The sequence below is a fragment of the Leptonychotes weddellii genome, chromosome 10, assembly GCF_054177405.1.
Source record: "Leptonychotes weddellii isolate Sample4059 chromosome 10, ASM5417740v2, whole genome shotgun sequence".
Lineage (NCBI taxonomy): Eukaryota > Metazoa > Chordata > Mammalia > Carnivora > Phocidae > Leptonychotes > Leptonychotes weddellii.
Window position 1 is genome coordinate 21,358,044 of NC_138378.1, and position 13,113 is coordinate 21,371,156.

Here is a 13,113-nt window from a genome sequence, read left to right on the forward strand (position 1 = left end):
GTTTCAATTTACTGAAATAAGAATTGATTTGGCCTTTGTGCTTGGACCAGGATAGCTTCAGGGAGGGCAACTGCCAGGTGTGAGAGAGGAACATGAGGAAGCCCATAGGAGACATGAGTGAGGAGAGTACCTCCAAATTGTGCCAGGCCCTCCCTTTAAAGAATGCTTAAGGATGATGGGATGTGGAGCTCTCTCAAGATTTCTGCAGCTCTGGGGTACCTGGGTGGCTCAGTTGTTAAGCGTCTGCCTTTGGCTGGGGTCATCGTCCCGGGGTCCTGGGATCGAGCCCCGTATCGGGCTCCCTGCTTGGCGGGGAGCCTGCTTCTCCCTCTCTCACTCCCCCTGCTTGTGTTCCCTCTCTCACCGACTCTCCCTCTGTCAAATAAATAAATAAAATCTTAAAAAAAAAAAAAAAAATTTCTGCAGCTTTGACTGCAATTATCAGACCAACAAACCTGGACTTTATAAGCCTATTCTTATGGTCTTTGGTTTTTTGATAACTGATTATTTTCACCTCCAAGAAACAAAAATCCAGGAGCCTGTGGCCTAAGGGTCTCTGGTATTAATAATTATAGGAGTTGGGGCGCCTAGGTGGCTCAGTCGTTAAGCATCTGCCTTCGGCTCGGGTCATGATCCCAGGGTCCTGGGATCGAGCCCCACATCGGGCTACCTGCTCGGCAGGAAGCCTGCTTCTCCCTCTCCCACTCCCCCTGCTTGTGTTCCCTCTCTTGCTGTCTCTCTCTCTCTGTCAAATAAATAAATAAAATCTTTAAAAAAATAATTAAAGGAGTTTATTTCTTTTCTGGTTTCCCTTTAGAAATGCCAGGCTGCCTGCTATGTTAAAAGCAATAAAAGCTAACATTTATAGAGTAGTTACTATGTGCCAAAAACCTTATATATACTGACAAAATCCTATCAGGTAGGTACAGTTATTATCCTTATTCTACAGATGGGGAAACTGAGGCAAGAGAGCTTAAGTAGTTTGTCCAAGCTTCCACAGTAGCAGGTGACAGAACTAGGATCTGAACCCAAGTGGTCTGGCTCCAGAGTCTATACTTGAACCACTGAGTTTGTTACATCTTTCAAGAGAAATGTCTTAGGTCTCTGTCTGACTTTTAAAAGGAAAGTAATGTTCCCTGGGAATCAGATCTGTCTCCACCATGCTATGAGAACAGAGAAAAAAGATTATATTTACCATTAGCAGAAGAGGTTAAGCATAGATTTAGAGTAAGACACCCTATGAGGATGGTAAATTTCAGAGGAATAATGGGTTTTGTGTTTTGTTTTAATAAACAAAGCATTTAAGCCTGTATTATCATCTCTTCATTGCTGATAAGGTAACTGAAACTCAGAGAGGAGAGGTGACTTATTCTAGGATATACAGCTAAAAACTGGTCTCTAGACTCCAAGCCCAGCCTTTCGCTAGTCTAATCTGCTTTGAGCCCCCACTTAGGAATCTCACATCTTAGAACCACCTACAAAGTAATTTTTTTTTTTTAAAGATTTTATTTATTTGACAGAGAGAGACACAGCGAGAGAGGGAACACAAGCAGGGGGAGCGGGAGAGGGAGAAGCAGGCTTCCTGCGGAGCGGGGAGCCCGATGCGGGGCTTGATCCCAGGACCCCGGGATCATGACCTGAGCCGAAGGCAGTCGCTTAACGACTGAGCCACCCAGATGCCCCCTACAAAGTAATTTTTATTCAACCTAGCACTTAATTATATCAGAGAGTTTGTGTGCAGTTTATAAATCCCAAAGTAATATATAAATGTATTTAGGAATCTTCTCTGTTGTCCTATATAAAACTGAGGTTTTCATTTGTAATACATATCTAACTTCCCAACTTGATGGTGAATTCCCAAGGTCAAGTTCTGTACCTCTTCTACTCACTCTCCTCCTATCACCTAGGGCTCTGCCCCAGCTAAGTACATAGTAAAAACTTTCTGACAAGTCACTTGGTCCTCTCTCCCATAAAGGTTCTGAACAGCAGGAGTGCAATGGGATGCCTGTTGCTACCTCTCTGAGATCCATGCTCTATGCCAGTTCAGAGAGGTAGGAACGGGCATTTTGTTTCATGACCCTTCAGAGTAACTTAGATGGCAGAGGACCCAGGGGTAGAAAGAAAGGAGTTAGGTCTGGCAGCCACCTCAATGGAGAAAACAGGCAAAGAGCAGATGAAAACACAGACAAGCACGCAGAGAAGCAGTACCCAAGGCGGTGCAGAGATGGATACCTGGGGCCAGATGCGCTTGGGTTTCTCTTTCAGCTTACCCTGTTAAGAGCCCACGGAAAGGGTGGTGAGCAGGGTCTGAGTATAGGGGAGTGGGAGGGAAAGGTCAGTGTGTCCCAAGCCTCTGCTGCCTCCTTTTCTTTTTTTTTTTTTTTCTTTTTTAAAGATTTTATTTATTTGACAGAGAGAGCACAAGCAGAGGGAGAGAGAGGGAGAAGCAGGCTCCCTGCTGAGCAAGGAGCCCAATGTGGGACTCGATCCCAGGACCCTGGGATCATGACCTGGGCCGAAGGCAGCCGCTTAACCGACTGAGCCACCCAGGCGTCCCCTGCCTCCTTTTCTTTAGGCTCCCCTCTTACTGGTCCTCCCAGCCTACGTTTTCCTGATCTTGCTCCCAACCTCTATACACTCAGAACCCCTAATGCTGAGTCTCCACAATCTCCCTAGACTATAGCCTCTGTAGCTCTGTGACCCTCAGAGCCCCTCAAGTCACAAATCTCAGGAACTTTTGTCCTTCTGGACCCTGGAGTTTTCATCCTTCACGCCCCTTAGACCTTTGGGCTTTTCCACCATTTCCACTAAAAGTGCTGGATCCAAAGCTAAGAAGGGTCATATCGTGAGGGCCAAATCCTGATCCTTCCATGATGGGACCACATAGGTAGCCCACCCCAAGACAGAGACTAGTACACATAGTCACCCAAATCATCCCATTTCTTTCTTTCTTTCCTTTCTTTTCTTTCATTCCTTATTGAAGTATAGTTGACTAAGCCCATTTCTAACCTAAGCCCAAGCCCTGGGGGTCCCTTGTACCCATCAGGATACCCTAACCAGCCCAGAGTCTCCCTTTCAATCTAAGGGAGACTCATGCTAAGTTCCCAAGGTACAGGGGACTCCCTACCAACATTCAAGGTCAAAGTCCCCCAGCTCCCTACCAGCCCTGCCAGAGGAGGCATTCCTAGGATTGCTCCCAGATCCTCTGAGCATTATGTTAAGGAAGGAAAGAAGCATATCAAGAACTTCCTGGGCTGGAAGAGGGAGCCAATTTGAGCCCAGAGGAAAGCACAGCAGTACCAGACTCACCTGTACATCCGGGCATGGCCTCTTAATGGGGGGGGATTGGCTGGGAGAGTCACCTGTGCCCAGCTCTGCCCGCCCCAGGTGCTTGACCACAATGCAGCACCTCACTTGGAAAGCCCTAGAAGAAGGAAAAACCTGAAGTGGTAGGCTAGTTGGCTCAAAAGAGAATTTGGCAGGACCCACCTATGTCCATCTAAGATGGAGGGGACAAAGGGAACCTGTTACTGGGGAAAAGCCCAGTTGACCCAGAGCAGTAGCCAATGCCAAACATACTTACTTCTCCCGACACTTCTCCAGGGCCTCGTCAGCCAGCTCCTTCAGGTTCACAAGCTTTTCCCCCCTGTAGAAGGCATCTTTGGGGAGCAACAGACATTCCAGGCCTTAGGAAGGCACCACACTCCTAGCCCCTTATCCCTAGTGAGCACAATGTTCATGGAGCCCTTCCTGAGGTAGGCCTCTTGACTCTGGCTCTTCCAATTGATTTGAGCTGACAGAGGGTCAGGTGAGGTGGAATCAGGAGTAAGGGTAGGCAGTCCCTACCCTCTATGCTGAGCAGTCGCAAATACCAACTAGCTGATTAGAGATCAAAACTTCAGGTGTGGTGGTTCTGGAAAAGGGGTGAGAGAATTAGTCACCTGTAGTGATAAGAAGGCTGCAACTGGAATCCAGGATCCGTTCACAAAGAGACTCTGCAGAGAAGCCTGCAAACTAGGGAAAGGAAGAAAGACTGAGGGAGAGGAGGACCTAGGAATTAAGTAAACAAGGAAAGGAGACACTCATAAAACCTTCAGGGTTTCTAAACTATGGTCCTAGAAGAAACTGGATATGGAACCTATGACACAAACATTCTAAACTCCTTAGTCTGGTTCTTAAGATCCTCCATCATCCAGGCCCAACCTACTTCTCCAGAGCCCCACCCCCCACTAGGTCTCTTTTTCCAGTCCAAATTCCTACCACAATGGAGTGCAGAGCCCCAACGCGGGCACATGCCAGCATGGCCACCACAAGCTCCGGTATCATGGGCATGTAAATGGCCACTCGGTCACCCTTCCGAATGCCTGCAAATAAAGGACACAGATCATGGACCAGGGACCCTTCCTGCTGCTACTTACTCCTTCTCATTCAGCTACTGCCCCCCACCACAGCTGACCTTTTCTGTTCCCCTATTACCACATTTCTTCCATTCCTTGTCTACTTCCCCCAAGTCCTCAGATACCCCAAGGCAGGACCCTCCAGTCTCCTTCTTATACCCCCTGACACTCACCCTGTTTTTGGAGAACATTGCTGAATCGACACACTTGGACCAGAAGCTCACGATATGTGATCTGGGTGGTCTCCTCTGGTTCATTGCCCTCCCTGAAATACATCAGAAAGAATGAATCAGTCATTAGAGAATATAACCTCTTCCCCCACACAAAAAATAGGAATAGTCATAATAGCCATTCAGGAACACCAAGGCTCCTTATGAATGTCCTGTGAGGGTGAGCTGTCTGCCATCACACCTTGAATTGACTGGTCAGATACTTTGGCCTTTTACAGTATACTTTATACACAAGCTGTGTGTCATTGGAAAATGCAGTGTCCATCTGTGAGCCTCATTTAGGTTGGTAAAATGGGATGATGGTCCCTTCTCTTCCATCCTAGGGATGTATTAAGGAGAAATGATATCACAGATGTTATTCTTCCTGAGCACCGTGTCAAGACTGCACTGGTGTTATTCAAAGTGGGGTCTCCAGATCACTTGCACCCAAGGGAACTTTTTATTTTTTTAAAGATTTTATTTATTTGACAGAGAGAGACACAGCAAGAGAGGGAACACAAGCAGGGGGGAGTGGGAGAGGGAGAAGCAGGCTTCCCGCCGAGAGGGGAGCCCGATGCAGGGCTCGATCCCAGGACCCTGGGATCATGACCTGAGCCGAAGGCAGAGGCTTAACGACTGAGCCACCCAGGCGCCCCCAAGGGAACTTATTAAAATGTAGATTCCTGAGCCCCAACTCAGACCTACTGAATCAGAATCACAGAGTCCAAGAATCTGCCTCTTTATTACAAGCTGGTATAAAGATGCAGTTGGTGATTCTTTTTTTTTTTTTAAGATTTATTTATTTTAGAGAGAGAGAGAAAGAGCATGAGCGGGAGGGGTAGAGGGAGAGAGAATCTCAAGCAGACTCTGTGCTTAGTGTGGAGCCAATGCAGGGCTTGATCTCATGACCCCGAGATCACAAACTGAGCCAAAACCAAGAGTCAGATGCTCAACTGACTGCACCACCCAGGCGCCCCTCAGTTGGTGATTCCAATACACATTTAAAGTTTCAGGGGCGACTGGGTGGCTAAGTCGGTTAAGTGTCCAACTCTTGATTTCGGCTCAGGTCATAATCTCCGGGTTGTGAGATTGAGCCCCATGTCGGGTTCAGTACTGGGCGTGGAGCCTGCCTAAGATTCGCTCTTTCCCTCTCCCTCTGTCCCTCCCCTCTCCCCCCTCTAAAAAAATAAATAAAAAATAAAGTTTCAGAACCACTACACTTTATCATCTGATTTCTGTCTATCTCCTCAGCCTTGCCTGTCCTTCCTAGGTTTCAGCCTAGTTTCCTTCACATTTGCTTACGAACAACTAGTTATGTGCTATATACATATACAGAAATAAGGCACTGATGAACAAGACAAGCGAGATCCCTGACAACATGGAGCTTATATTCCAATAACAGTTCAAAAATGATACAAGTAACAAATACAGCCAAGATACTTTCAGATGATAAGCATTATGAAGGATATAAAGAATGATATAATAATGAGTGACTAATTGGAAATACTTTTTTAAAAAGACATCTTAAGGAATTTCCATGACTGTATGTGAAGATTTAATGACCACCGGTGGGTTTATTTTCAATTTTATGATTTTTTTGAATAATACATATAAACAAATGGTACTACAAAAAAAGATATGTAATGAGAAGTGTCCCTCCCACCCCTATTCCCCAGTCACCCTGCCAATTGGCAACCACTGTTCGTACTATGTTATGTAACTTTCCAGAAATAGTCAGTATGCAGACAGGACCACTCCTAATAGGTTGGAGGGTGTAGAGCAACTGAACTAATGTGAAGTGACCAAGATAATCACTTTGGAAGAAGACTACACTGTTAGCATCTTTCATAAGATCCTTCGGATCATATATCCTTTGGATATCACTGAAGATAGAAATTTAAAAACTAAATTTAAAAAATTGAATTTCAATACAGTTCAGAAGAGAGATAAGCACCTCACAGTCCCCAGCCAGTCCATAGATGGGAAGAGCTGTTTTAACCATGGGACAGACCTATTATAGAAGCATTACATGTATGTATTTATGTTTACATATTCTTGTTTTTTCTATACAAAGATGGTATACAATACACACTATTCTGTATAGTGTTTTTTTTTTTTTAAAGATTTTTTATTTATTTATCTGAGAGAGAGAATGGGAGACAGAGAGCATGAGAGGGGGAGGATCAGAGGGAGAAGCAGACTCCCCGACGAGCAGGGAGCCCGATGTGGGACTCGATCCCGGGACACCAGGATCATGACCTGAGCCGAAGGCAGTTGCTTAACCAACTGAGCCACCCAGGCGCCCCCTGTATAGTGTTTTTTATTGAGTATAATATATATCCAATAAACTACATGAATATTAAGTATAGAGCTCAATCATCTTGCTTTTTAAAAAATTTAACAATATACCTTGATATAATTCTCCATCAAGACTTATAGTGCTGTTTCATTTTCTTTGTCATCTGCATAATGTTCCACAGTTTTTGTGTGCCATAGTTTATCTAACAAATAAATGCTTCAATGAATATCCTTATTCAAATGTCATTTTACTCATTGCAAATATATCTGCAGGATAAATTACTAGAAATGAAATTGTTGGGTCAAAGGATATGTGCATTTTAAATATTAATAAACATTAGAGGACAACTACTTTAAATAATGGTCAGAGAAAGCCTCCCCCTGGGGAGGTGATACTTGAGCTAAAAGACGCAAGTAATGAGAAGTAGTCAACCATATGAATTCTTGAGAAGGGTACCCTGAGCAGAGAGAACATCGAAATTTGGAAAGGCAATGAGGCAGTAAAGAACTTGGCCTATTCAAAGAACAGTAAGGGAGACCGCATGGCTGAAGCATGTAAGAATGCAGGTAAGAATGTAAGAAGCAGGTAAGAATGAGAGTTACGCAGCAGCCAGATCACATAGGGCCTTGTAGTAATGGTAAGAAGTTTGAATTTTGTTCTAAGTGGGATCCTTCTGGCTTCCTATACACAAAAGCCGACCTCCACACTTTTGATCATGCCATTGCCCGTGCAGAACGCCTTCCCCTCTCCTTCTGGCACCAGTACCACATAGCCCTCCCTAAATACTGCAGGCCATTGCTCTCCCTCTCTTGCCTTACTACCCAGAGTACTCAAGAAAGAGGTAACTAAAACCCAGAGAGATGTAGTAGCTTGGCCAAGGTCAAATAGTAAGTGGTAGAGCCAAGAATAGATCCTCAGGTCTTCGCATTTCAAGGCACAACTCTTTTGCCTCATAGTGTGAAGGGCAGGGACTAGCAGGGAAACCAGGCCTTGGAGGTTATACAGAAGATTATCAGCCTCTTTCCAGCTCCTGGCTTGATGAGTCAGTTACTATCCTCTCCTTGGCTTAGCCCTCCTAGGGCTAAGAGGAGTCAAGCACAGAGAGCTCTCTAAAGTAAGAAGGTACACAGAGAGAGGAAACTGGCAAATGGCCCTGAATGCCAGAGGCAAAAAGCCATTTTCTTAACTGGCCCACTGATGAGTGCCACAGAAACTTCAGAACATCTCATTATGGCTAAATGCCTACATATACCACACACCCATGCACACATATCCCCACATGTGTACCACATACCAGCTCACCTGTGTGTACTTGCATGCATAAAATCACATATACTAACATACAAAACATTGTAGGCATAAAAGCTGCCCATTTGTACACAGAGGCACAAATAAGGAGAAATATATGGACCCAGGACTCAAACATGGGCCTATCTGCAAGTACATGCACCACACTTACGTACCCACCTATGTGCACAGCTTGCCCCTCCCGAAACATTAGCAAATCATTGTTTTATTTGCTTCACATAACTTTCCATTATCTGAAATTATCTTGTGTATTTTATTTGCTTGTGTATTACCTGTGTCTTTTATTGAAATATAAGCTCCATGGTAACAGAGAATTTGCCTGTCTTGTTCATCACTACATCCCTAGAACCTAGAATAGAGCTTGGTACATAGAAGGTATACAGGAACAGATAAGCACAAACCGATATAAGAACTGTTTACTTGAGCCCACTTCTAGTTACACACACATACACACACACCCCACAGTGTACACTCCGCTCCCAGGCTCTGGGCTCAAGTTACGCATTATTGATACAGGCACCTTACTCCTTCCAGTGTCTTCTTTCTCTGACATACACACCAGGCTGGGGCCCCTGGCTCATTAGGAGGAGGAGGTGAACAGAATACTGGCCTACTGCAGCTCCCAAGCCCTCTAGGATGTTAAGAAATTTTTTTAAAAAGATTTTATTTATTTATTTGCCAGAGAGAAAGCGTACGCGAGACAGCGAGAGTATAAGAAGAGGGAGCAGGAGGCAGAGGGAGAAGCAAGGTCCCCGCTGAATAAGGAGCCTGAAGCCAGGCTCGATCCCAGGGCCCTGGGATCATGACCTGAGCCAAAGGCAGACGCTTAACCAACTAAGCCACCCAGGCGCCCCAGATGGATGTTAAGAATTTTTAAAAGAACATTCAGTTTAGTCTCCTAACTCCAAAGAGATCCAAAGAGGCCATTTAATGTGCTCAAGATCACATGGTGCGTTGTGGCACAGAAGATTTCACTTTCCTTGTGATCTATTTCCTTGTGTACTACCTTTTTTACATTTATTGGGGCTTTCTATTTCCCATTACACCTTGGGTTCTTGGAGGGCAGGGATCATGTCCTCTTCCTCTCGATCTCCTCCAGGCTCAGTTGGCACAGTAAGTTCTTAAGGTTCATGGTTGAATCATAGAAAATCTGATAATTGATTAATGACAGGGAAGACTGGGACTCCCCTCTTTATATGAGGGACAGTCACTGTATTGGAGATTTTAGTTCCCTAGACAAGCAGAAAAGTAAGGCACAGGATAAAGGAAAGAGCTGGGGGGAAAAATAGGTGGAAAAAGTTAGGTTCTTCACAGAAACAGAGGGCAGGATCTAACCTGGTGGGTTAGGCCTTCTAGAGGAGAAAAACCCAGATGAGAAAAGGAGTCAAACCTATTATGAGCTGTTTAGCCTGGAGAAGAGAAGATATTGAGATACATGATAGTAAGTTTCAATATCTGTATCTTTGTTGCTTCTACTCTGGTTCAGACCACCTTCATCTCTTGCCTGGATGATCACAATGGCCCCAAACTGGTCTCCCACTTCACTCTTACCCTCTTCCAATCCATACATCATCTGGAATAATCTATTAAAAACATAAACCAGATTATATCACCTACTGCTTAAAATCCTTTAGTGGCTTTCATTGCATGTAGAAGAAAATCCAAACTTCTACTATGCCTTGTATCTTCTCCAACTCATGTTGTGCCATTGTCCCATTTTGCTCAATAGACTCCAAACACATTATTAGCCTTCTTACTGATAGAATATGCCATGTTCTTCCCCCAGTTTTTCAAACGGTTTGCTCTAGGTCATGCTTCAGATCACTCTAAGTAGCATCAGCCCTTCCTATTATTCTTCATCACAACACTGTTCATTTTTTTCATAGCATTTTTCAAGCTACAATTGTATTATTTTTTGTTTTGTTTTTTTTGTGTTGGCATTTTATTTTTTTATTATGTTCTGTTAATCACCATACATTACATCATTTATAATTGTATTATTATTTATTTTTCTAATTGTCCGTCTCTCCTATAGACTGTATGCTTCCTGAAGGCATAGACCAAATTGGTTTTGTTTACTGCTGAATCCCCAGTGCCTTGCAAAGGCTTGTATATAGTCAGTGCTCAGTAAGTATTTACTGAATAAATGAATGAACCTGAAGGATTATTATGCGAAAGAAGCAGACTAGTGTTATGTAACTACAAATGGAAGAGGTGGGTCAATTGGGAGATTTCAATATAAGGAAAGCCTTTCTAACTGTCAGAACTGTCCAATGATAGAAGATATTCCTTCAAGAGCTTCCTAACTCTGTATAAAATCTGGGATTTGCAGGGATCGTAAAGAGCAGACTCCAAGACATGGCTGGGACAAACCAAGCATGGCCAATGTGTCTCAAAGCATGGTCACACAGTGTCAATAATGCAAATTCCAAGGCCCCACCCCATATAGCTGCTATATAGGATTGTATAGATTGGGCCAAAAAAACCCTGACACCTACTAGATCATTTTCCAGGGAGTGGGGGCCTTAGAATTCTCATTTTATAAGCAACCCATGTCATACGTGTTTTCTGAAGTTTGAGATGACCTTTAAGGTTCTTCCAACTTTGAGATTCTTTGATTATGTAAAATTAAGAAAACACATGAAATAATGTATTCTATGATCCATAAAGCACTGCACAAATGTGAGGCACTCAGATGTAGGTATACCCTCAAGTCATTTTCCCTTTCACCAAGGGAAGAGGGAGTGGGAACAACATAACTTTACTAATTAGCAGACTGATGTTCCCTCTGGATACTCCTGCCCTAGTCACAGTGAAGAGGGAGAAGGGCTGGAGGAGGAGGTGAGAGGAGGCACACCCCAAAGACTGAATCATAAATCACTTAGAATGCCAGAGGAGGACAGGGCTTTCAATGTCCACCACTCTTATTTACAGATGAGAAACCTAATACAGTGATGGCCTCAAGGTTACTTAGCACATTAGTAGCCCCATTATTCTAAAGCAGTGCTATCCAACATAATAGCCACAAGCCACATATAGCTATTGAACATGTGAAATATGGCAGAAGAACTAAATGTTTAATTTTATTTAATTTTAATTATTTTAAATATTAATAGTCACCTATGTCTAGTTATAGTATCTAAATGTCTAGTTTAGGCATTTCTCCTCCTAAACAACATGGCCTCCAAAAGGAGGATGTTTTTTTCCAAAGTCAGAATTAGCATTAGGAAGAAAATCAAACTGTAGGTGTCCTGAGAACTGTAGAGTTGAAGTCCACCAAGGATGGATTTTAGCATACTTGTAATTACCCAAGAGAATTAAAAACATATACTCCTACAAAAGCTTGTACACAAATGTTCATAGCAGCATTATTCATGATATTAAAAAGAGAAAACAATCCAGATATCCATCAACTGAAGAAAGGATAAATAAAATGTGGTATATCTATATAATGGAATATTACCTAGCATAAAAAGGAATGAAGTACTAAGTCAATCAGAGAAAGACAATTATCATATGACCTCACTGATATGTGGAATTTGAGAAACAAGGCAGAGCATCATAGGGAAAGAGAAGAAAAAATGAAACAAGACGAAACCAGAGAGGGAGACAAACCATAATAGACTCTTAATCTCAGGAAATAAACTGAGGGTTGCTGGAGTGGATGGGGGTGGGAGGGATGGGGTGGCTGGGTGATGGACACTGGGGAGGGTATGTGTTGTGGTGAACGCTATGTATTGTGTAAGACTTATGAACCACAGACCTGTACCCTGAAACAAATAATACATATGTTAATAATAATAAAAATTATAAAATTAATAAATTAATAAATTTTAAAAAAAGAAATGAAGTACTGATACATGCTACAACACTTGTGAACCTTTAAAAGATTATGGTAAGTAAAAGAAGCTGGGAAAAAAGGCCACATGTTGTATGATTCCATTTATATGAAATGTGCAGAATAGTCAGAGCCATGGAGACAGAAAATAGATTAGTGGTTGCCCAGGGCTACAGTGGGAAAAGTTGGAGGAAAATGAGGAGTGACTGCTAATGAATATGGGGTTTCTTTTTGGGGTGGTGAAAATGTTCTAAAATTGGTTGTGATGGGGGCACCTGAGTGGCTCAGTCAGTTGGGCATCTGCCTTCGGCTTGGATCATGATCCCAGGGTCCTGGAATCAAGCCCCGCGTCAGGCTCTCTGCTCAGCGGGAGCCTGCTTCTCCCTCTCCTGCCACTCTCCCTGCTTGTACTCTCTCTCTGTGTCAAATAAATAAAGAAATCTTTTAAAAATAAATAAAATAAAATAAAATTGGCTGTGATGATGATTGTACAACTCTGTGAATATAACAAAAATCACTGACTTGTACACTTTAAATGGGTAAGTTGCATGGTATGAATTATATCTCAAATCTTAAAATTTTGTGATTTTGATTAGAATTGCAATAACATACAGATTAATTTGGAAAGACAGACATCTTTACAAATCTTCCTTTCCAGAAGGTTTGCCTCTTAACACTAGTCATTTATTCATTCATTCATACTGTTGATTCATTCATTCTCTTTCTTTTTTTTTTTTTTCAAGATTTTATTTATTTATTTGAGAGAGAGAGAGTGAGAGAGAGCAAGCACATGAGAGGGGGGAGGGTCAGAGGGAGAAGCAGACTCCCTGCCGAGCAGGAAGCCCGATGCGGGACTCGATCCAGGGACTCCAGGATCATGACCTGAGCTGAAGGCAGTCGCTTAACCAACTGAGCCACCCAGGCGCCCCCATTCATTCTCTATTTGCCTAAAGATTTGGCACTTATTTATTTTATTTTATTATTTTTTTTAATTTTATGGAATTTGTTTTTTAAGATTTTTATTTATTTGACAGAGAGACACAGCAAGAGAGGGAACACAAG

The 13,113-nt window shown here is 43.0% G+C and overlaps 1 protein-coding gene across 3 annotated transcripts in view; it reads right to left on the reverse strand.

The window, feature by feature from the left end:
- The window catches only part of ACSS2 (acyl-CoA synthetase short chain family member 2), a 48,296-nt gene that overhangs the window by 9,354 nt on the left and 25,829 nt on the right, over positions 1-13,113 (reverse strand). For all 3 annotated transcript variants that reach the window (XM_081832930.1, XM_081832931.1, XM_006749350.3), the window contains exons 3-7: positions 4,571-4,662; positions 4,261-4,364; positions 3,942-4,014; positions 3,584-3,659; positions 3,310-3,424 (exon numbers count right to left, since the gene is read on the reverse strand). In XM_081832930.1, coding sequence (XP_081689056.1) covers positions 3,310-3,424; positions 3,584-3,659; positions 3,942-4,014; positions 4,261-4,364; positions 4,571-4,662 — 460 coding nt within the window. The remainder of the gene's footprint in view (positions 1-3,309; positions 3,425-3,583; positions 3,660-3,941; positions 4,015-4,260; positions 4,365-4,570; positions 4,663-13,113) is intronic.